This window comes from Podarcis gaigeae, assembly GCF_964106915.1.
Source record: "Podarcis gaigeae genome assembly, chromosome: 5".
NCBI classification, from domain to species: domain Eukaryota; kingdom Metazoa; phylum Chordata; class Lepidosauria; order Squamata; family Lacertidae; genus Podarcis; species Podarcis gaigeae.
This window is the reverse complement of record NC_139681.1, coordinates 85,873,545-85,894,630: the sequence shown is the minus strand read 5'-3', so window position 1 is coordinate 85,894,630 and position 21,086 is coordinate 85,873,545. Positions and strand designations below refer to the sequence as shown.

General features: G+C 42.9%; 1 protein-coding gene across 1 annotated transcript in view; it reads right to left on the bottom strand.

The window, feature by feature from the left end:
* Positions 1-19,421, bottom strand: part of SKIL (SKI like proto-oncogene) — a 33,061-nt gene extending 13,640 nt beyond the window's left edge. Inside the window, exons 1-5 of the mRNA XM_083739486.1 lie at positions 19,173-19,421; positions 13,163-14,950; positions 8,434-8,531; positions 4,416-4,663; positions 4,064-4,302 (exon numbers count right to left, since the gene is read on the bottom strand). Coding sequence (XP_083595612.1) covers positions 4,064-4,302; positions 4,416-4,663; positions 8,434-8,531; positions 13,163-14,257 — 1,680 coding nt within the window. The 5' untranslated portion in view covers positions 14,258-14,950; positions 19,173-19,421. The remainder of the gene's footprint in view (positions 1-4,063; positions 4,303-4,415; positions 4,664-8,433; positions 8,532-13,162; positions 14,951-19,172) is intronic.
* Between the last annotated feature and the right edge of the window lie 1,665 nt (positions 19,422-21,086).

The following is a 21,086-nucleotide window of genomic DNA, read 5'->3' as shown; positions in this document are numbered from 1 at the left end:
CAGAATTACAGAGTGTTAGCAACACCACAAAAGCACAAAGCATTTATTTCTATATTGCAAACTTCTACAGTCACTGTCATTTTTGTTGTGCAGAATATAGCTTCAAGTTTTGTGGCACTTATTTGAAACCAGAGAATGGATAAATTTCATGTTCTTGGCAGCTTTTCTTACAAATATATATATATAACTGTGTTTGGCTTCTACAGTCCATAAAAACTAGATTCAGTTTGATGTATGCAAAAATCATACTGTTGGCTCAGTGGGAAAGGATGTACTTTGCATGCAAAATGTTCCAGTTTCAATCCACAGCATCTCCTGGTAAGGGTGGGAAAGACTCACTCCTGTAAGAAACTCTTTAGAGAGCTGCAAAACAGTCTTGACTTGGTATGTGGTATTGTTCATCAATACAGACCATTTCAGTAAGTTTGCACACATGCTGTACAGTCATACCTCATGTTACGTTTGCTTCATGATAACGTTTTTTCAGGTTGCGCCCCGTGGCAACCCGGAAGTACCGGAAAGGGTTACTTCCAGGTTTTGCCACTTGTGCATGCGCAGAAGCACTAAATCATGCTTTGCACATGCGCAGAAGCACCAAATCGCACCGCGCACCTGCGCATACAGCGCTTCAGGTTGCAGGCTTTTCATGTTGCAAACGGGCCTCTGGAACAGATCCCGTTCGCAACCAGAGGTACCACTGTATTACCTATTACAAGCTTGCACATCATGTGAACCTGACAGCTAGTGAACTAAAACCAGTTTAGCAGCATCACAGTAAAATTTGAGTAACCTGAGTCAGCCCTTCAAATCCCTGGTGTATGTATGTATATGAAACAGGAACACTGAAAAAAGATTGAGCTTGGCACCGTTGTTGTTTTAATTGCCTCACTGGAGAAACTCATGTCTGACCATTCCAATTTACAAATAATATGTTTCTTTAGCTATTTTTCAGTATGTCTGTAAAACCCAAGATGATCCACATTAACACTGGAACAGCTGTTTTCATAGAGTTGTAGAGTTGGAAGGGATCCCAAAGGTCATCTAGTTCAACCCCCTGCAATGCAGGAATCTCGCTAAAGCACAGAATCATAGAATTGTAGAGTTTGGGCTTCTCAATCGTCTTTTACTTTCTTGAGACTTTACCCAGATACGCTTTGTGCTCTCATTCAAACTCTTTAAAATGTTCTCAAAGCCTAATGTTATTTAGTGCCATCACTATATATTTTCTTTAAGCTACCTTCAATTTTGAAACCAAATATTGGGATGGGAAAGTTTTTTTTAAAATGTTTAATGCTTTATTATGATTTTGCCACCTGGAGTGGCTTGGGCAAACCAGTCAGATGGGCAGGATACAAATAATAAAATTATAGACATATGTGCCTGAAGGAACTGCACGCCACCAACTGATAGAATCTAGCAAGCATATTTACATCTAGCCAGCAACTACATCGAGGTCAGCAAGGTTTACCTCCCCTGGGCCAGTTCACTCCAGCCGAGCACGCCTGCGATTGCCAGCATCTGCGATTTCCGGCGCCGCAGAAGCGAGTCCCCACGCCGTGCTGCACCGGTTTTGCACAGCGCACGGGGATTTGCCGAGTGGGCAGCTCGGTTCGGGGGCGGCTCACTGGCCAGTCAAACGACCCCCGTGGGCTGCTTGTGGCCCATGGGCCTTGGGTTGCTGACCCCTGAACTGCATGGATGTTTAAGGGGGGATATGAAGTATCTAACAGTGCACCCAAATTTTTGTTCATGCTTCTCTGGCTCACAGGCTACATGATTCAATTTGATATCTCCACTTGTTATGCAAAAGCAGCTCTTGCTACTTACTCAGGGCGCACTGCAGAATCAGGAGTTTAGCATATGCGATTCAAACTTACACCGATCATATTTACTCTTATCTGAATGAAGTCTCACACTGTCAAAGGGCAGTGTACACCAATCTAGAAATACTTAACACTTTTAAACAATGCAAGCAAGAGTCATTAATAGACACTCAAACCACAGAAGGGCTCTTGTGTTAAGGTTTCATACCACAAGTAAATAGAAAAGCTGGCAGAGAGCTGGTACAAAGATAATCGCACTAATTAAGCCCTTAATCCTTTGCAGCAGAGTGAATTTCATGCTTATTTAACATGGTAATGTTACACATAAGCATAAGATTGTGTAAACACCTAAAGTCTACTTGATTCATTTTTTCTGCAAAATACTGGAGCCAAGTGTTAAACTGTAGGCTTCAGCAAGGCACTCCTAATTCAGAAAACTTGATCAGACCCCAGTCCAGGTCCCAAATGCAATGAGGTGGTTTGCACAGCCTCTAATTAAAAATTAGGATTTAAAACCCTAATTAAACATGTGGTTGGTAGTGGTGAGAAAGAGGCAATGCCTCCATAATCTCCTTCTCCCCCCACGCCCCTTTGATAGCTATGGTTTGCTCCAGGTAGATCTGACCTGAGGTGATCTGGAGCTGCCTCAGCCCACTTTAGATAAATCTTGAATCAGGTCAAATCAAACTTGGTTCAGTTCAGGATCCAGGATTTGTCTGGAACCAGATGCAAAACCCTATTCTGTAGCAGCAGAGTACTATATGGAAGAAGAGACGCGGGTGGTGCTGTGGGTTAAACCACAGAGCCTAGGACTTGCCGATCAGAAGGTCGGTGGTTCAAATCCCCGCGACGGGGTGAGCTCCTGTTGCTCAGTCCCAACTCCTGCCAACCTAGCAGTTTGAAAGCATGTCCAAGTGCAAGTAGATAAATAGGTACCACTCCGGGGGGAAGGTAAACGGCGTTTCCGTGCGCTGCTCTGGTTCACCAGAAGCGGCTTAGTCATGCTGGCCACATGACCCGGAAGCTGTACGCCGGCTCCCTCGGCCAATATAGCGAGATGAGCGCCGCAACCCCAGAGTCGGCCACGACTGGACCTAAGGTCAGGGGTCCCTTTACCTTTTTACTATACGGAATGCTGAAGGATTGTTCCATATGGCTTCAGATAGTTTTTTGTGTATACTAAATGATACCCTTTCTCCCACATTCAAGTCAAAATTGTACTGGCGGTGGTTAAATCAGTCTTGTAATTTAATCCACAAAATTAATCACCAATATCAATTTACAGGAGCCTATGCTAGTTGGCAGGGACGCAGGTGGCGCTGTGGGTAAAACCTCAGCGCCTAGGACTTGCCGACGTCAGGTCGGCGGTTTGAATCCCCACGGCGGGGTGCGCTCCCGTTGCTTGGTCCCAGCACCTGCCAACCTAGCAGTTCGAAAGCACCCCCGGGTGCAAGTAGATAAATAGGGACCGCTTACTAGCGGGAAGGTAAACGGCATTTCCGTGTGCTGCGCTGGCTCGCCAGATGCAGCTTCGTCACGCTGGCCACATGACCCGGAAGTGTCTTCGAACAGCGCTGGCCCCCGGCCTCTTAAGTGAGATGGGCGCACCACCCTAGAGTCGGACACGACTGGCCCGTACGGGCAGGGGTACCTTTACCTTTACCTTTATGCTAATTGCCAGTGATTTGTGGCCTAGAGGTAGAAAAGGGGAGGAATGGCAATCAGTGTTGTAGAACTCCCTACTTAATTCCCTATAGGCAATTCTTAGTGGCTATCTACAACCTCAGTTTTATGTCTAATGCTATCTCAAGTATCCCCTTTGCGGACTTCTAATCCTTTGCATTTTGGGTAAGGAACGTATGGACAGAATATTTCCAGAGCACTTCCTCCAGTGCAGACACACAGTCTACAATGTAAGAATTTATAATTATGTAGCCATGGCATTTTAGCATACAATAATAAAAACCATATCCAGGTGGTGACTTTAGACTCTAAAAGATTATTCTAGTAACACTTGAGGTTTGGCAGCCAAGTCAGCAATTTCAGGATTATATTAGTTTATAGTATATTAAGTTAATGTGACTTGAAATGAGGAGACAAGCCTTTTCCTTGTACGATCCTATCTGTCTATTATTGTAGTTAACACTTCACGGTAATCAAGATTTAAAACCACTACAAAAAGTTATGCAACAAGCAGGTTTCAGAAGACAGAACGAAGCTAAATCAAATACATGCCATACCATCTGAAGATGCTGCTTCTTTTGCAAAATTGTATGTAGCTTTTCTTGCTGTTTTATATAGGTTTTCATTACATCTTCCATCATTTTCCCTTTGTCATCATCACAGCCAGTATCACGTGGAAGAGTCTGAGATGAAGTTTGTGCACTGCTGATTACTTCTACTACGTCTTCTGTAGTCACTTTGGAAGAGATCAGTTCAGCTTTCCTTCTGCTTGCAGGTTTAATGGATACAGGCCGCTCTATAGGAGTCAAAAAGGTAGGAAAAGTAATGATTGTTGAAACGCTACACCGGAAAGCAGCTGCACGTTACAAGATGCAAGTGTACAGAAAGATGTTTCTTTTTCCTACTCACCTGAATTAGCACACACTTCTGTACTAAGTTTCAAATCAACTTTCTCTTGTACTTCAAGAGAAAGATCCTGAAAGAAAATGGCTTTTTTACGTTTGCCACCGCTGTGTTGCTTCACTGACTGTCCCGGTAGAGATTTAATTACCTCTGAAATCTTCTCTGCGGTTTTAGTAGCTTCTTTACATTGTGGCACAGAAGAGGTAAGGGAGACATTGGGAGCAACCATTTTATCACACATATAGAAGTAGTAGCTGGAAACAAAAAAATAAAAATGCAGAATTTAAAAAAAATTAATCAACTGAATTTGAACCAAGCATGAATTATTATTACATCTTAGGTTTTAAAACCTGGGAACATGAATTAAATAGGCTTTGGTTACACCAGAACAGATTTAAAATGGAAATCTGTTTTAAAGCAGTTGTGCATATTCGTTGTTTAGTTTAACAGGATAAAAAACAAATCAACTAAGGAAAGCCAGGCAGAAACCAAATCAACTAGTTGCTATCATGAGATATGAATGTCTCATTGGCAAGGATGAATAAAGAGAAAGTTTTAGTTTTTGTGTATTACTACCATACCTCACCTTATTCAACTCTGTACTCTTGAAAATTTGCATAATGCTTTCAGGCTATTGCTTTATCACATAGATTTAACTGTATATTATACAAAACTATGAGTGCTCAAATTGTGCAGAATATGCCACTCATATTGCAGAAATAAACCACATTATAGTAATGGAGCAACTTCGCTTTTCCCACAGATGAATATCAGCAGGGTTACAGCTGTGAGTTAGTTTAAAGACAGAGCAAATAAATTCCTAGTAAAACCAGTTCTTTCCCTTATTAACTAACAAAGGCACCCTACCATTTTAAATTTTCGCTTATTCACCTGAGGACTGCATAGTTTCTTATGTGGGAATGGCTGCAGCAGTGTTTCTGCTCCCAAAAACTGCATCTGCAAGCAAATTGCTACAGAGCAGGTGATAAATGCCCGTGCTCTCAGATTGAAGTGGAGGCACATATAGGAAAATTATATAGTGTAAAGAAGCTGCACCACAGCAGCTAAAGAGCTGTCATCAGCTTCGTAGACAGTCTTAATACATTTAAAGAAAGACCACCCTTTAGTTTAAGATTCCCATGGTGGCAGACAATTCATGGAGATGAAAATAATAAAATAATTCTCAAGTAGACATGAAAAAAAATTCTATGTGTAGCAGGCATAAAATATGTCCAGCATAAAACCACAACCTAAAGCCAGTTACAGGACATGCTGAAATGTCCTTTCAGTGCTTGGCATTTGTATTTGCCCAGACATCAGAGCTGGCACCAGGAGAAATCCTCTAAGGAGGGCGTGCTAAATATGGCCTTCTCCCACGTCACTCTCCACTGAACTTCAGGTGGTGTAACCCTCAGATGAGGGCCACTGATGAATAATGAAGAATCCAGGTAATCTCATACTGTAGCAGATGACCCTTCATATATCTTAGTCCAAAAGCCTCTATTCATCACATCTGTCTCAGCCTCCAAAATTTACAATATAGAAAGTGATAACACCACCACTGTGTTCTGCAGGTTCTTGTACACTACCTTGGCAATCCTGTGTATATGGAAGAGCTTTGAACACTAACAGCAGCATATAAATCCTAAAAGCATATTTTCAAAAGTGCAGCGTTGCAGCCTCAGCTACTCTTATTTCCTACGCAGTTTAAATAATATTCCCCCCCCCCCAATATCAACTACACGGGAATTCATACTGCTATTTAAAAAAGGAAGGTGCAAAGAACACAATTAACTCAGCAAATTTTAGTCACAGAATCATAGAAATGCATAGTTGGAAGGGAATATGAGGGTCATCGAACCCAAGACCCCGCAACCCAGGAATCTTTTGTCCAACATGGGGCTCAAACCCAGGACCCTGAGATTAACAGAGATTAACAGCCTCATGCTGTACTAAACTTGTTTTAATGTTTTCTCTTCCATTTTCCAATTTTTGCATTTGTGTTACGCTGTAGAAATCTGAAATAATAATGTGCAATTAAAAAAAGTGTTTTAAAGAAATTCTCTTTGGGGGGGATGGAATCCAGATACATTTTGAAAGCTATTACAAATACTTGGGACAGAGGGAATCTGTTTGGCTGGTAGATATGTGACCATAATGAAGCAATGTGCTCTGTTTGTGAAATTAGCTGAGGAACGGCGCATGTGATAATTCAACTGCTACATCAGCGTTATACAGACATGCCATCAGCAGAGCAGAGCTTCCCATGGTTTCAGTGAGCTGTGAAGCGTGTCAACTCTTCACGTGGTTGAAAGGCAGCTGCGTTTAATTTGTGAGACTGACGGACAACTATACAGTGCAAGTGGAGTCTCCCATGCAGCAATTTGATTGTTAAAACAACTTTTGAATATAGATTGAAATTGCTATTGCACATACCCCCCCCCCACATACACAGTGCAACAATATATGCCTAATTAACTCTGGACCAAATCTAGCCTGAGAAAAGCAGCTCCTTGACAGGCTGATACAAATCACCCCTCACCGCCATCCGCTTTAGGAATCTGCTTCCTAACTACATTGGTACTTGCTTCTGTAACACATCCAGCTTTACATTAGCCTAAATTGTATATGCCAGCAAGTCTAAGAGAGAGGCAACGGAGAAATCTGTGTCAACTACAGCAGGGTAATCAACCTTGCAGGTAAGTGGGAAGAGCTCAGCTTGGAGAAAAAGGTGAGTGGGGCAGAACTGGATTGCTTGCAGGGCTACGTCCATAGCATAGTAAAGAGAAAGCTCTAAAGCAAAAGGTGCAGGTAACTGAAGGGCTGAAGAGCTGGGATAGAAGAGCCAGGAGACACAACAGGTTCCAAGAGAACAGTGAAAGTGCTGTTACACTTGCACTGGTCTGGTCCCAAAGGATGGAAGGAGCAAGGAACAAAGAATCCTCTTCCTTTCAACATCCGCTTGACAAAAGCTTAAAAGGCCCATATTCCGGCCAGCCAACTTCAGTCACTCAAGCAACTATGTAGTACTTTTCCCTACATATGCACCTTAAGTGTTGAAGCAGGTCTTCTCTTAGCAGCTGGTTTAAGTCTCTGGAGGAAAAGAATGAAGGTGGTCCCAGACAGGCGTTTATTGCAGAATCAGTGCTGCTCAGGCACGGATGTTTTTCACCGTACTCACAAGACATCACCAAAATGCCACAACAGCTGGATGTGGAAGGTCATTAACAAATTTGGGGGGCTGGGCTGTTTGTCCCGTGAGGTGGCATTTGGGTGTGTGGCCTTTATCGCCGCGCCCTACCTTCATTTGCTCCTTACCTGATCACACAAGCTAGCTGTTTTGTTTCTGGGGACTGAAACTTCACAATTTAGTTTGATCATTTCCATCAATTGCCCATGCTGAAGTCACAAATAAATGTCAGCAACCTGGTGCGAAGGAACTGTTCTCTCAGGAATGCCACAGAGTACATGTGATATTACCTTGGAGTCTGCAGTACATACACTGGGCTCTATTGATATATGTTTGTTAATAAGGTGCTCTTGCACAAAACCTCTATGAATCTTGCACAAAACTTGTACAAGTCAGGTAAATATCACTCTTGCACAAAAGCTCAGTTTTACAAAGAAATCAAGAGTTGTAAAACAGCAAGAAGAAGAGTAGAAACTGCTTTGGAAGAAGTGGCCCATAATACCAAAGTTCAGCTCTAGATTGGTCTAGAGCAGAATGGGGTATATCTGGCCCTCCATATGCTTTTGGATTACAAATTCTGTAATTCCTGGCTGAGGCCAGGATACTTATGATTCTGAGGGAGATAGAATCCAACAATATATGGAGAATCACAGCCTCCACATCCCTGGCTCAGGAGGCCTATAATTATTTCTTAAGAAATAATTTCTTAAGACACATGTTACATATGTGACCAAACTCTAGAACGTTCACTTATCCTTGCGCAAAATATGGACTACACCTCTAAACTTCAAGTTGTGCATTCACTGCTCATATTCTTGACAAAAGGATGTTTACCTGGGATGCATGAATGAGTGCGGCTGATTAACGGAATCTGCTTCCTGCTTTACAACTGGATACCATTGTTGAAATTCTAGGTTATACTGAGAATCTGCCTGAAGAGGGAAAAAAATCAGCATTTATGTTTTATGATACAACATTCCAGTTGTGAGAGTTATGATCTGGAGGAACTGCTTTACAATTATTTCTCCAATGTCATCAAATTAGGCGGAAGAAATTACAAGGCAAAAAAACAGAAGCAACAGTAGAAAAGCAAGATTACCTCAGTTTCCCCCATTCCAATTACAGATGAAAGAATTAGAAGCTTTCTTGAAAACTGGTCATCTTCCAGCTTTTTTACTACAATAAATATACTATGCCACATAGGACCCTGCTCTGGACAATGCTCCCATACTGGCATGGGGTGGGCTTGAAAGCCTCCCATGAGTGACCAAAAGTGATCCTGTGCTTCTTTTGATCAAAGTACATGCTTCAGAAATATTCATATATTGCGTCAATGGCAGCATGTGGGATTTTAATTCAAGGTTCTTAATACCATTGTCATAGCAATGTGTATCAGTATGAAACCTTCATAATGGATAAAGATGGGAAAGGAGCTAGGGTTTCCATGGCCAGATAAAGTACTTATTTCAAATATGACAGCTTAAAAAAACCTTGAGAATTTCAACTTTCATTTCTGAAGGTTCAGTAAGTATAGGACATGACTGCGGAGAATGAACAAACAATGTTGTTCTTCCCCCGGTGAAGGAGCACTAGTTACTGGCTTCAGTCTCTTTCTTTTAATCAGGAAACAAATTAGCCAGGTAGATTTTTATAGAAAAAAGTGACAAGGAGGAGCTGGCAGAAGTCTAGATGCAAACCTTGTCTGCAAAAGCCACATGGCTTTGCCACTTCAAAATGTGTTTCACATGTATACATCAAACAATGTTTCTTCTGTAGCAAAAGTGTTGTATTAGGATAAATTGGGCCACTTCAAATGGGACAAAAAGCCTAAATGGAAAGCACTACTGCATGTGAAATAGCATCTCAATTTGTGTGATAACTGCAAATTGCTATGAGTGAGAATTTCAGAGATGTAGAATTAATTCAGTTTTACCATTAGCCCATGACCTTGCCTTCTCGTTGTTCTATCCCAGCTAACAAAGCATAAATCTGAGTTCTTAAAAAACCGCTTCTGAGAATACCTGAGAGCCAGCGTGTGCTTTGGCTACTCATTACTCACCACTCAGTTATACTGTGAAATTAAAAAGCAAATTTGTTCCAAGAACCAACTTTGCAGAGAGCATTCATAGTGAAACTGAGAAGCAGAGAACAGAAACAGAGTTTTAGTATGTTTGTGTTTAGATCACAGATGGTGAAACTTCAAGACAGGGATCCTCCCCGGGGCAAATCTGTTTCAGCATATCAAAGTGCTTACATCTGTAGGCAGATCTTTTTCTTCCCCTTTGCACATTTCATGTGTGTGCTAAACCACGATGAGTCATTTAATATGCTTTATGCGGAGGAGACGAAACACTATATTTCACAAGACACATGGAGATGTATATGTGCACCAGAGGAACTAAAAACAGCTGGAGTTCCTTGCCTTCAAAAACATTTGTTTCTCCCAAATTGTGTCACAAGGAGGACACGACATCCATCATGAGGTTACTAAAAAATGATGGAACATCTCAGCTCCATAGATAATGCCAATCCTTTTAACAACTCTGCACTTGAAGGCAACAACACCTTGCACTATGGCTTCGGATACTGTACTTAATTCGCTTTTCAACCTTCCCCAAATCATAATTAATTAAAAACCTGTTTTGACATATGCAAACATATTATGAGAGTCAAATAAAAATTTGCTACAGCATTATGTTTTTAAAAGGATTGGACTAAAAGTTTCAACAGTAACATTTTTAAAAAATAAAGTCTTGAATTAACCCCTACCCTCCTGAGTAATTCTTATGCAGCACTGATTCTTGCATTTTCAGCACTTACAATATATTTAGAGTCTTTGGGAGGGGGGTGTCAGCCAAAGCCAGCTAGGTGTAGTTCATATTAGCAGAAGGGCATTCCTCTATCCTCCACCCCCTTTTTTTCCTCATCAAAATGTGAAGATCCCCAGAATCACTGCATCTTAACTATTCTTTTGCTACTTTGCTTTTCACATCTCAGAAGTGTTAGAAGCACTGCTGAAGCAGCAGAGTGTTTCTAGAATTTCTGTGAATGCTGGATAAGGATGTTCCTATTCTCACACATATAAATTCTCCTTATAAAAGCTTTAAGTAGCATTTTACATTCTGTTAAGCTGAAGGAGAGGATATAGTTGTATCATTCTTACCCAGATGCGCAATTACTCCTAGGATAATGTTAATTGTCTTGCATTTTACAGATAACTTGCCCAAACCCAACAGCAATAGTTCCTCTAGAAATAAAGAGGGGGAATCACCACAACTCAGATGTAACCAGCTTTCTTTGTATATTTATTTCCTCCCACTATTGAAAGAAAGGGGATTTGGAATGATGTTCAGAAATATGTTCAATACACATCAAGATCAGTGCAGTCCCTTCTGTTTCTTCATGCAAATGCATAGTTGCTCAACTACAAACATGCTAACACCCGGCCTCTAGCAGGAAGGGAGAAAGGTAGGTAGGTGAGCATGCGTGTTATTTTAAGGAATCGTGTTGAGTGTGGAATACTGATAGAGAGGTCCTTAGCTCAACGCTTCTTCCATATTTTAGGTAACCACCCATTACCAAACAAGCACTATTCTACACATGAGATGAGAATATAATTCCCTGAAACTGTAATTTAATATTCTATCCACGAGACAGCCCCGGCCTATTAAGTATGAGGAGTCTTCACAATGGCACATCAACAAAACCATAGTCTTCATTGCAGTCGTCGTGTCCTTATTTAAATTCCCCCTCTCGCACAAATCACTCATTAAAACTCATATTGTGAAGGCTCATGGAAAGGTCATCTGTATTTATACAGCAATATGTAAATGCAGCACAATATTTTGGTAATACATAGCCCTTCATTAGCCATATTGCAAGAATGCAACAAAACGATAATGAGGTTGTTTATAAGCCTTGAGACACAATGTATCAATCATTTTCTTTTAAGGTAAGCCAAAATATTGTCTAATGAGTTACCATACCTTAAGCTGTGTTGTCATTTAATGAATAGCAGCACACTTGCTACATCTTTAATGATCATATAAACCTGATTAAGCTGGGAAATTTATAGTTTCTGTTGCCATAACAAGTTCAGTATCTTCTTGGCCTGTGTACCTAGAACAAGTAAGCTCCCAATCACCCATCTGTGGTCCAACATTCATTTAGAGCTGCACCGCACTTTGTGGATGAGGCTTGCTGCCTTCATCAGATGGGGCCACGTAGACATATGAAGATGCCTTATAACCAAATTAAACTACTGACTCTTTTAGCCCATTATCATCTGCTCTGTCTGGCAACATCTCTGCAGGGTTTTCCCCCAGCTTGCTATCCAAGACTATTAATTGGAGATTCCAGGGACTGATCCTGAGTCACTCTCAATAAAGGCCATTGCTCAGTGGTAGAGCATCTGCTTTGCATGCAGAGGGTCCCAAGTTCAATCCCCCATATCTCCAGGTAGGTCTGTCAGAGACCCTTGCCTGAACCCTGGAGAGCCACGTTTCCCATCCTCTCATCTACACTGGCTTAAAAAGAGTCTCTTGGTGCTTCTTGCTTGCTCTCAGTTTCTGACAACCTCCACCCATCAAAATAAGCTTTGCTGAGTTTTTAGAGTGGAACCATAGTTCAATGATAGAGCTCACAATTTGCATGCAGAAGGTCTCAAGTTCAATTCATACTATTTCCAAGCCAGCTTAGATGAAATCAAGCAACACATGCCAGGAAAAGGCTGAAACATTGGGGAACCTCTGTCAGGCAAGGCAGATGATACAAGGCTGCTTTGTATGTTTGTGCATTTGTAGTTTCTTTGATGTGTTATGAAAGACACAGTATATAGACAACGAAAAAACTCCTAAAGGCTACTTATACATAAAATTTCTCCAGGTGTTCACATCTCTGAATTGAAACAAACAACATATTTCTATTTAGAAGGCAGAAAATATGAGGTGCTTCTGGGATTTTAAAAGTAGACACAATAATAATCGAGAATGGAAAAAATAATTATAGATATTTAAACACTATGCTCCAGCATAAAAGATATCTGTGGGTCTCGTTATCTGTATTCTTTTGGTGCTCTTTTAAAATAAAGCACAATGACTTCTATCTATTTTCTTTAGCCATATTCAACTGTGGAACAGTTTACAACATATAACACCTAATGAAAAAGACAATAACTCATATTTTGTAGTATGGACAGTGCTCCATGGTTACATTTATCATTGCCTGGTGCCAAGCTATTTATAACAACTATGTATGCGTGTGAAGTAAAATCAAACAGGCAAGTCTGTACATCAATGTTAATTGATGTTCCATGCACTTAAGTCAGTTAGGAAGCAAAAAGTAAAATTCCAAACTTGTTAGCTTATCTAATATCCCTGGGTTTTAAAACACTGAAGTGTTATTTTGTTGTATTTGCCATGGTAACACTTCCTGATAGCAACTTAAGTTTTTCAAAAAATTAAAGGGTCCAATTTACATTTAGGAAACACATATTTAGAATACTTTTAATGCAATTTTAAATCTTAATTAAACACAAATATTTTACAACTATAAATAAACTTACTTTAGCCTGGATTATTTTCTGATTTTTCATACTGAATTTTTCTTTCATTTCTTCCAAGAGACGCTTCATATTTTTCTCTTCTGGCTTGCCTAAATATTTTTTGTTAATATGAAGATAGCAATGCCATTTAGCTGATTCAAAGCCCCAGTGGCAGGTCCTCTTGTCAGGAGTTCGATGAGAATGCATCACAAATGTTTGGGGAGAAAACATCGAATAGCATTCTAAACATTGGATACATGGCGAATCTGGCTGCAGATAAAACTGTGGAGCAAATAAACCCTGGCACTTTCCCAAGCACTCATGCTCTACTTCAAAGGCACCGCCTGTCTCTTTTAGCTGGGCCAGTGAATTCTTCGCGTGAAGCAGGCTACCATTTTGAGGGAAAGTGCGAGGGCGCAGCAATGCATTGCATAGTCTCTGAGCATCAGTCAGTGTGATCAGCCCACAAGACGGGGCATTAAACGGAAGGATTCCCAAAACCTTTAAGATGTGAAGCTGGTCTGAAGTGCACCTAGAACAATAGATGTAAAGTTCATCGCACACTGTGTTAATTTGCTGTAAAGAAAAGTCACGGAGCACAGAATTCAAGACTTGAGGCAGGCAAAGTCTCTGTTCCCCTCCAACGTTGAAACATGATATAGACTCCCCTTCCAATAAAGTCTGTGTCAGCTCTGTAGAGCTGTCGGAAGGAACAAGCAGTGGACCAGGAAGGATCTGAGGCGATGGGAGAGGTACAAAGACAGAAGACGAGCTTTCTTGAGAATGGCGAGCTGAAAACGCTGCTGGTCCTCCCAGCGAACTCTGGCTACTTAAGTGGAATTGTGCCAGTGTATGTTTCAGCCCTGGATTTAAGTTCAAGGGCTCAGATGCTGCAGCAGTGTTTGGTTTGGAATCTTCCTCTCTGTCCTCCATAAAGTTTTCTTCACATTCATCCAAATGTTCCTTCTTTATTGTTGACAATTTATTTACCACCGTTTGTTTTACATGCATTTCTGTCATTGCTTTTTTTGCTGGAGGACTGTCCTCTTCTGCTGCTGCAGTCCCCTTTTGCTTTGACTGACAACCACGGGGAAAGTTTGTCTGTGCAGCTTCCATAGCTAAACTTTAGAGAGGTGACTCTGAAGTTTGATCACTGGCAGGTCTTTCAAATCTCAATTCCTGGTTGTCTCAGCTGCTCAACCAGTATGGCTGCTTTTAATTAAATAAGACACCAAAGTAGGTAAATGCAAAGTTCAACACTCTGCATTTAAAATCACAGCCTTTGAAGTTAAGGAATCGCCTAGAAATATGTCATTCAAAAATACTTTTTCTCTAATTAACTAAATATAAAACCAACAACCCAATGCACATATAAAAAGGTTTTCCTCAAATCTTCAAGTCACTGGTCTTGAAACTGATCCAGTGATTTTGATCCATTAGAAAACTGTGATTTAGTACAAAGTTAAGCTTTGAAGGAGATTGCAATGTTTACAGGCTCTTCCATCAGAACACAGAAGTTCTCACAGTCTGAGATGTGCTGCTTTCAAACCTACACTTCTCTAAGAGGGGGAGCTTTATGTATCAAATCTTGTTGTTTGCACTATCATAGACAAGGTTATGGATTTACTGTCCAACAAAGTTTTCCAGTTCCATCAGTTTCAGTGTTAATTCACCAATAAACATTCGAGTGGAAGCTGATCCTAGATTGTTGGTTGTAACTATATGTATAAAGGCGACCATTGCAAATAATGAAAATTAGCTCCCAGCCATCAGCAAAATTGATTTCTTGGGTTCATCCTTTCACAAAATCTGAATGAGGGGTAGAAAAACAGACAGGTATTTTACAATCAGAAATATACCAAAGCAATCAAACAGTTTCAAATTAAATTCATATATTTTAAATATGCAAACTTAACACAGCAATAGTGTTTCCTGAACTAACATATTTTGATCGGTGAGAGTGCAAGCTTGAGTTACAGAAGTTTTATCTTGTTAAAATATTCTGGGCATTACTTTCAGACACTTAATCAAGAATAGTCAAATAAAAGAGATTGCTACACATATTTTTCCTTAGAATCAAAACTATTCACAAGAAATCCATGATCTCTCAAGATCTTGCCTTGGTAATGGACTGGATGACAGCCAACAAACTGAAGCTCAATCCAGATCTAGGGCAGCTCCCTAGACTGGATGGATGTGAGGTTGCCTGCTCTTGGAGGGGTTGAATTGCCTCAGAAGTAGCAGGTATGCAGTTTGAGGTACTTCTGGATCCTTTACTGTCCCTTGAGGCTCAGCTGGCCTCAGTGGTGTAGAGCCCTTCTATCAGCTTTGGCAGGTGGCCCAGCTGCACTCCTATCTGCACCTCTATCTAACCATTGTTGTCTATGCTCTGGTAACCTTTAGCTTAGATTACTGTGATGTGTTATACATAGGGCTGCCTCTGAAGATAGTTTGGAAACTTCCAACTAGTGCAGGAATTGGTGGCCAGGTTACACACTGGGCCAAGATGATTTGAGCATATTACATTCTGACCCACCAATCCTGACTGCCGATTAGTTCCCAGGCCCAATTCAAAGTGCTGGTTTTGACCTATAAAGCCTTGAACAGCTCAGGATTTCCAAAAGCTGCCTAGCCCTACTTGTGGGGGAAGGAGGCATGTTTTCTTCCGGCACACATCTTTGTATTTCCTCTCCCTGTTCCCCATTTATTCACCTGTGCATATTCAACAATACAGACATGTGCACTCCTGATTATCTTATCCACCCCCTCCATTTTAATGTATCAACTGTTTAGACATATTATGAAATGACAGGCTGTCCTGCATATAATACAGGTCCTGAAGTTAGCTAGGCAGAATGTAAGCAAAGCAGACATTCCACTTGACTTCTTCTCTCCTCCCCTACATATTACCCCATAACCTATTTTGAAGGGGAATGGATCAACGTTGGGACAGCAAGTGTTAGTTTCTCTCCCACCAGCTTTGTTCCCTTCTCCTCTTGCCCCAATTGCTATTTCCTGGTCTCAGAATTCTCCAACATTTCCCCATAAATCAATCTCTCTCTCTCTCTCTCTCTCTCTCTCTCTCTCTCTCTCTGTAATGCATTTCTCACCCCCTCCCAATTCACATATTTGTTATCTCTGTTGTCTCCAGCCCCCATCACTAGGAACTAACTCCTTGCAATTACGTACCTTTTCATCACACAGTGAATCTACACAATATAGGCTACTTAGAAATACAGGGGTGATGAGAAAACAATAATTGTTTGGAAACAAATTATTGCATGTTTAAGTAAAATAAAATACTCTTGGAATTTGTAGAATTGAAAAAAGGAGCACTTCTCTCTCATACTTGGTAAATTCAGAATCTACAGCAGAAGTCCTAGGAAAATCAAAGTTCCCTTTAGCCTTTTGAAACTGGTATATGAAACACAAATACTTGCACTGCAACCATACACATTTTACATTTGGAACTTATGTTTCTCATGCAATAATAAAGAATGACAACACTACTATTGCTTCAGACAAAGCAACTCCAACGTAATGTATTTTCCCTTTCAACGCATGAACTGCCTATACCCTTCCCTTCTAGTTTTTGGTTAATACTCAGCATTTTTTGTGGGGGGTGGGACGGGACACATTTAGCACAAGAGTTCTTCACTCCCTAACATCAGCTCACTTCTCCCATGTCTAAATGTATATGCTTTCAAAATAGTCTTTCTCCAGACTTCCTCAACACACATACCACAATTACATAATTTATTTTACCCCAAAGACAATCAGCTTCCCACTTCCCAGAGTAACTTTTTGTCAAATTACCACACTCCATCCAAACCTAGCCCTACAAAAAAAAAAAAAAATCACAGAGAAAGTCTTTCCCCTAAAAAACATTCAAGATGTCACAAAGAACCATTAACCTTACTAATATCCACCTAAGATTCCCTTTATTCTACCCTCCCAAAGACATGCAAAATCTCACAGAATTTCTTCTCCCAACGTCTTTTTGCAATACCGTGGTACCTCGGGTTAAGAACTTAATTCATTCTGGAGGTCTGTTCTTAACCTGAAACTGTTCTTAACCTAAGGGACCACTTTAGCTAATGGTGCCTCCCACTGCCGCCACGAGATTTCTGTTCTCATCCTGAAGCAAAGTTCTTAACCCGAGGTACTATTTCTAGGTTAGTGGAGTCTGTAATCTGAAGCGTCTGTAACCTGAAGCGTCTGTAACCCAAGGTACCACTGTAATTCTTATACACCCATCCACAGTAAGCCACCTCCTGAAGAAACACTCAAATATATAAATACCTGTAGTATTATTATTATTATTTAAATTTGCATACCACCCTTCATCCGTAGATCTCAGGGCAGTTCACATCATAAAAATACAAGAATGATATAGGATGTTAGTCAGCTCAAAGCCTGGTTGAAGAGGTGTATAATGAAGGTGCCAGGCAAACCTCCCTGAGAACATTCCACAAACAGGGAGCCACTACAGAAAAGGCTACTAGCCTCCATTTTTAAACTGCTTCAGAGGATTCCTTAGAAAGGTATAAGGGCGTCCTTAATGAGAATATGGTAAACAAGCTTCCTTGAAAGTTCACTCAGTACTTTCCACCACCCTGCCTTTGCAAACTGGACCTGTCTATTTTAAGATCCACTCTTTTTAGTTTACACTGAGCAACGAGGAGGCCCACTAGATTGCAGGAACAGTGTGCACACCCTAGAACATTTCCCAGAATCCTCCGCAATATGCAGGAATTCCAGAGCAGGTGAGCAAGGGGTTCCTCAGCAGAAAAGTCAGTCTGAGCGAAAAAGGTTCGCTGCAGCTGGAAATCTTTGAAAGCTACTCACTCAGTACCTTATAATCTGGAAATTCCTTGTCCACAAACACTTCTGTTCTCATGAAACATCCTAAAGCAATGACTTAACATTCCCACAGCCAATGCATGTGTGCCTTTGCTTGCAAACCCCGGGCTGCGGTTTGACCAAAGCGGCCCTCCGCCCCCCCCCCAAGGCCCCCCCCCCACATCCTGCGCTGAATCATTCCTGGTAGAAGCTGCTGCTGACCTGCCCCCACCCCCGGTTCCCCCCACGGCCTTCTACTAGGAATCTCCTTCCACACCTCCAGCCCAGAACCCCAACCCCAACTCCTCCTCTTCTTCTCGTGGAATTTCCCTGCCCTGCCCTGAACTAAACTCCTTTCCCTTCTGGCATCAGACTTAACCTGCTGCTGCAGACGCTCCTCCCCCGACAGGCGGCGAGGAAGGTTAAGTCTAGCTAGCAGAGAGGCGACGGGGGGGGGGGGAGAGAGAGAGGGAAGGTTAGGCCGTGTGGGGCGGAGTGTCTGCAAAGAGTCTCTCCAAAGACGCCCTCAGATTTTCACCTCCTCCTCCCCCCCTCCAGCCGTATCGCCCCTTCTCTCTCTGTCCTCCCCCAACCTCCCCCCCCCGACGACGCCACAGCTTCCCTTCCCAGGCCGACGTTGCTCTCCAGAACAACCTCCCTCCACCCACCCCACTCGTACATATTTGTCTAGTTTATTGCATTAAATAAATAAAATGTTTAAGGAAATCCTTCCTCCCCCCCCCCTCTTTGGAGGGAGGTTGTTAGTCCGATCTCCATTAAGAAAGCGATCCTTCCCCGAAACACACACACAACACTAAGTAATAATTACCCCCACCTCTAAAAAGAAAGCCTATTTCCCATCCCCCATCCGGACAGGAGGCGAGTCTTTCTTCCCTCCCCCCCCCCACCCCATTTGCAATACACACACACACACACGCACACCATCCCTACACACACACACCCTGCAACTGCTCTCGGCTAACCCCACTCCATTCCCCTCCCCCATCACCCTTCGTCCCTGGGACCATCCCTTTCTCTCTCCCCCCCCACCATTGCCTCAGTATAAACACGGAGCCCCCCCGCCAATACATACACCCTCCGTCTCTCCCCCCCCCCCCACGCCCAACTCCCCCTGCCCCGCTCCTCTTCCTCCTCCTCCCTGAGGGTCCCGCCGGCCGGCCGGCCTCACCTTCTTCCGAGGGAAGCGAGCGTCCTTTCCCCCCGCTTCACCGTCCATACCTCACAGCCGGGCTGCCCCCGACAGAGGAGCAGAAGCCGCTGACGCGCCGCCCACCCGTGACCTCACTGCGGAGACAGAGGAGGAGGAGGAGGAGGAAGGAAGGAAGGAAGGAGGAGGCGGCGGCGGCGATGGTGGAAAAACCACCGTGACTGAGACGGAGGCGGCGGCGGCGGCGCGCGGGCACGAACCCTCCAGGAGCGCGCGCCCCGCCAAGCCCCGCCCACTGTCTGGGCCAGCTGCTGGCCCCGGCGCTGCGTGTGTGTGTGTGTGAGGGAAAGAGCGCGTGAGGCAATACTTTCCCTTCCCTCTCTGTTTGCCTGGGAGAAAGCCAGCCCGTCTGCGCCGCCGCCGCCGCCGCGTCCTCCTACTAAACGCGGAATTTATAGAGCTGTTCCCGCTCCGCTGGTGTCCGCCTCTTCCCACCAGGCCACCCACCCCCAGAATATAAACACAGGAATACGTCTTCCCCTCGCACCCACCATCCCTCCCTCCCTTCGCTCTTCCCAGGCCACACTACAGCCGAATGGCTCCGCTGCCCGCGTCTTCCTGTCTGCCCTCCGCTTCCTTGTGCCGTATTTCGCCTCAGCGTCGCTTCACACGTTACGCGGGGTTCGAAAAGCCAGGTTGGGTTTCCCGCAGCAGGACGCGTGCAACTGGAGTGGACCGCAGCGCCCTCTGGAGTGCACGCGTCTTGTGTCACATTCGGGCTTTAGGACTTCTCGAAAGCAACGCTAGTGAGGGGAAGTCAGCTGAAAACTGCGGGTTTTCACGTTGTTTCTTACTAGTTATTTCCTTGGTTTTGTCTGATCCGTCGGCTCGTCTCCACTGCGGTTGTCGGGGATAGCTACCCCGGAGATTTTGGCGTCTGAGACAGGAAAGCCAAAGGCATTCCCCGCATAACAATTAACTCGAGGGCACTAGACTTCCCAAGTGGATTGTGGCTGTGACTCACATCTTTGTCTGTCTGCCTCCCGGGGCGACCACCCTTATCTCACGGTGAAACTGCCTGTGCTTGTTTGTCCTCAGCTTGCCTAGTCAAAACACTTCGCCCAGTTTTGCCTGCTTCTTTGCTTCTACGTGCCAGTAGGTTAAACAGTAATTGGGTGAAAGTTTGTCACTAATTCAACTTTTTTAAAGCTGAAAAAGCATATTGCCCAGCAACCAAAGTGTAAACACACGGTTGAAGACTCATGGGCACCAGCTGTTAGCTTTTCCACTAAGCTTTTGCCACAAAGATTGGGGTGAAAAGGAAGGAGAAAATAAACGGCCGTGTAATAGCTTGCACATTGTGCAACACACATGTATGCACATGCACTGTTTTCTGTCAACAGATGCCATCAAATGTATGGGCCACAATCCAGATACAGGTTCACGCAGCCCAATAAATTGCTAGGAAGACACATTCCCATCTCTAATGTAAACCATCCTGAGCTTCTTTTAATTAATGCAGCGTATCAATATGTATGGCAGGTCCTTGCTAAAGAAGTTTACCCCATCCAATTTTTGGCAAAGGAAAGCAAAGAAAGAGATAAAAGGATTAATTCAAGCAAATTTATTTACATTGGACATAGTTTAACTTTAGCCAAAGGGTTAGGCAGCAGGGTTCAATGGGAAGCAAACTGCCCTGGATTTCCACATAGCTGCCCCCCAAACCTATTGGTTCATGTTGCCTGAAGTAGGTAAAACAAACGAGACTGTATTTATTCTCCAATTCTTCTTAGTCTTAAGGTAAAGGTAAAGGTACCCCTGCCCATACGGGCCAGTCTTGACAGACTCTAGGGTTGTGCGCTCATCTCACTCTAGAGGCCGGAAGCCAGCGCTGTCCACAGACACTTCCGGGTCATGTGGCCAGTGTGACGAAGC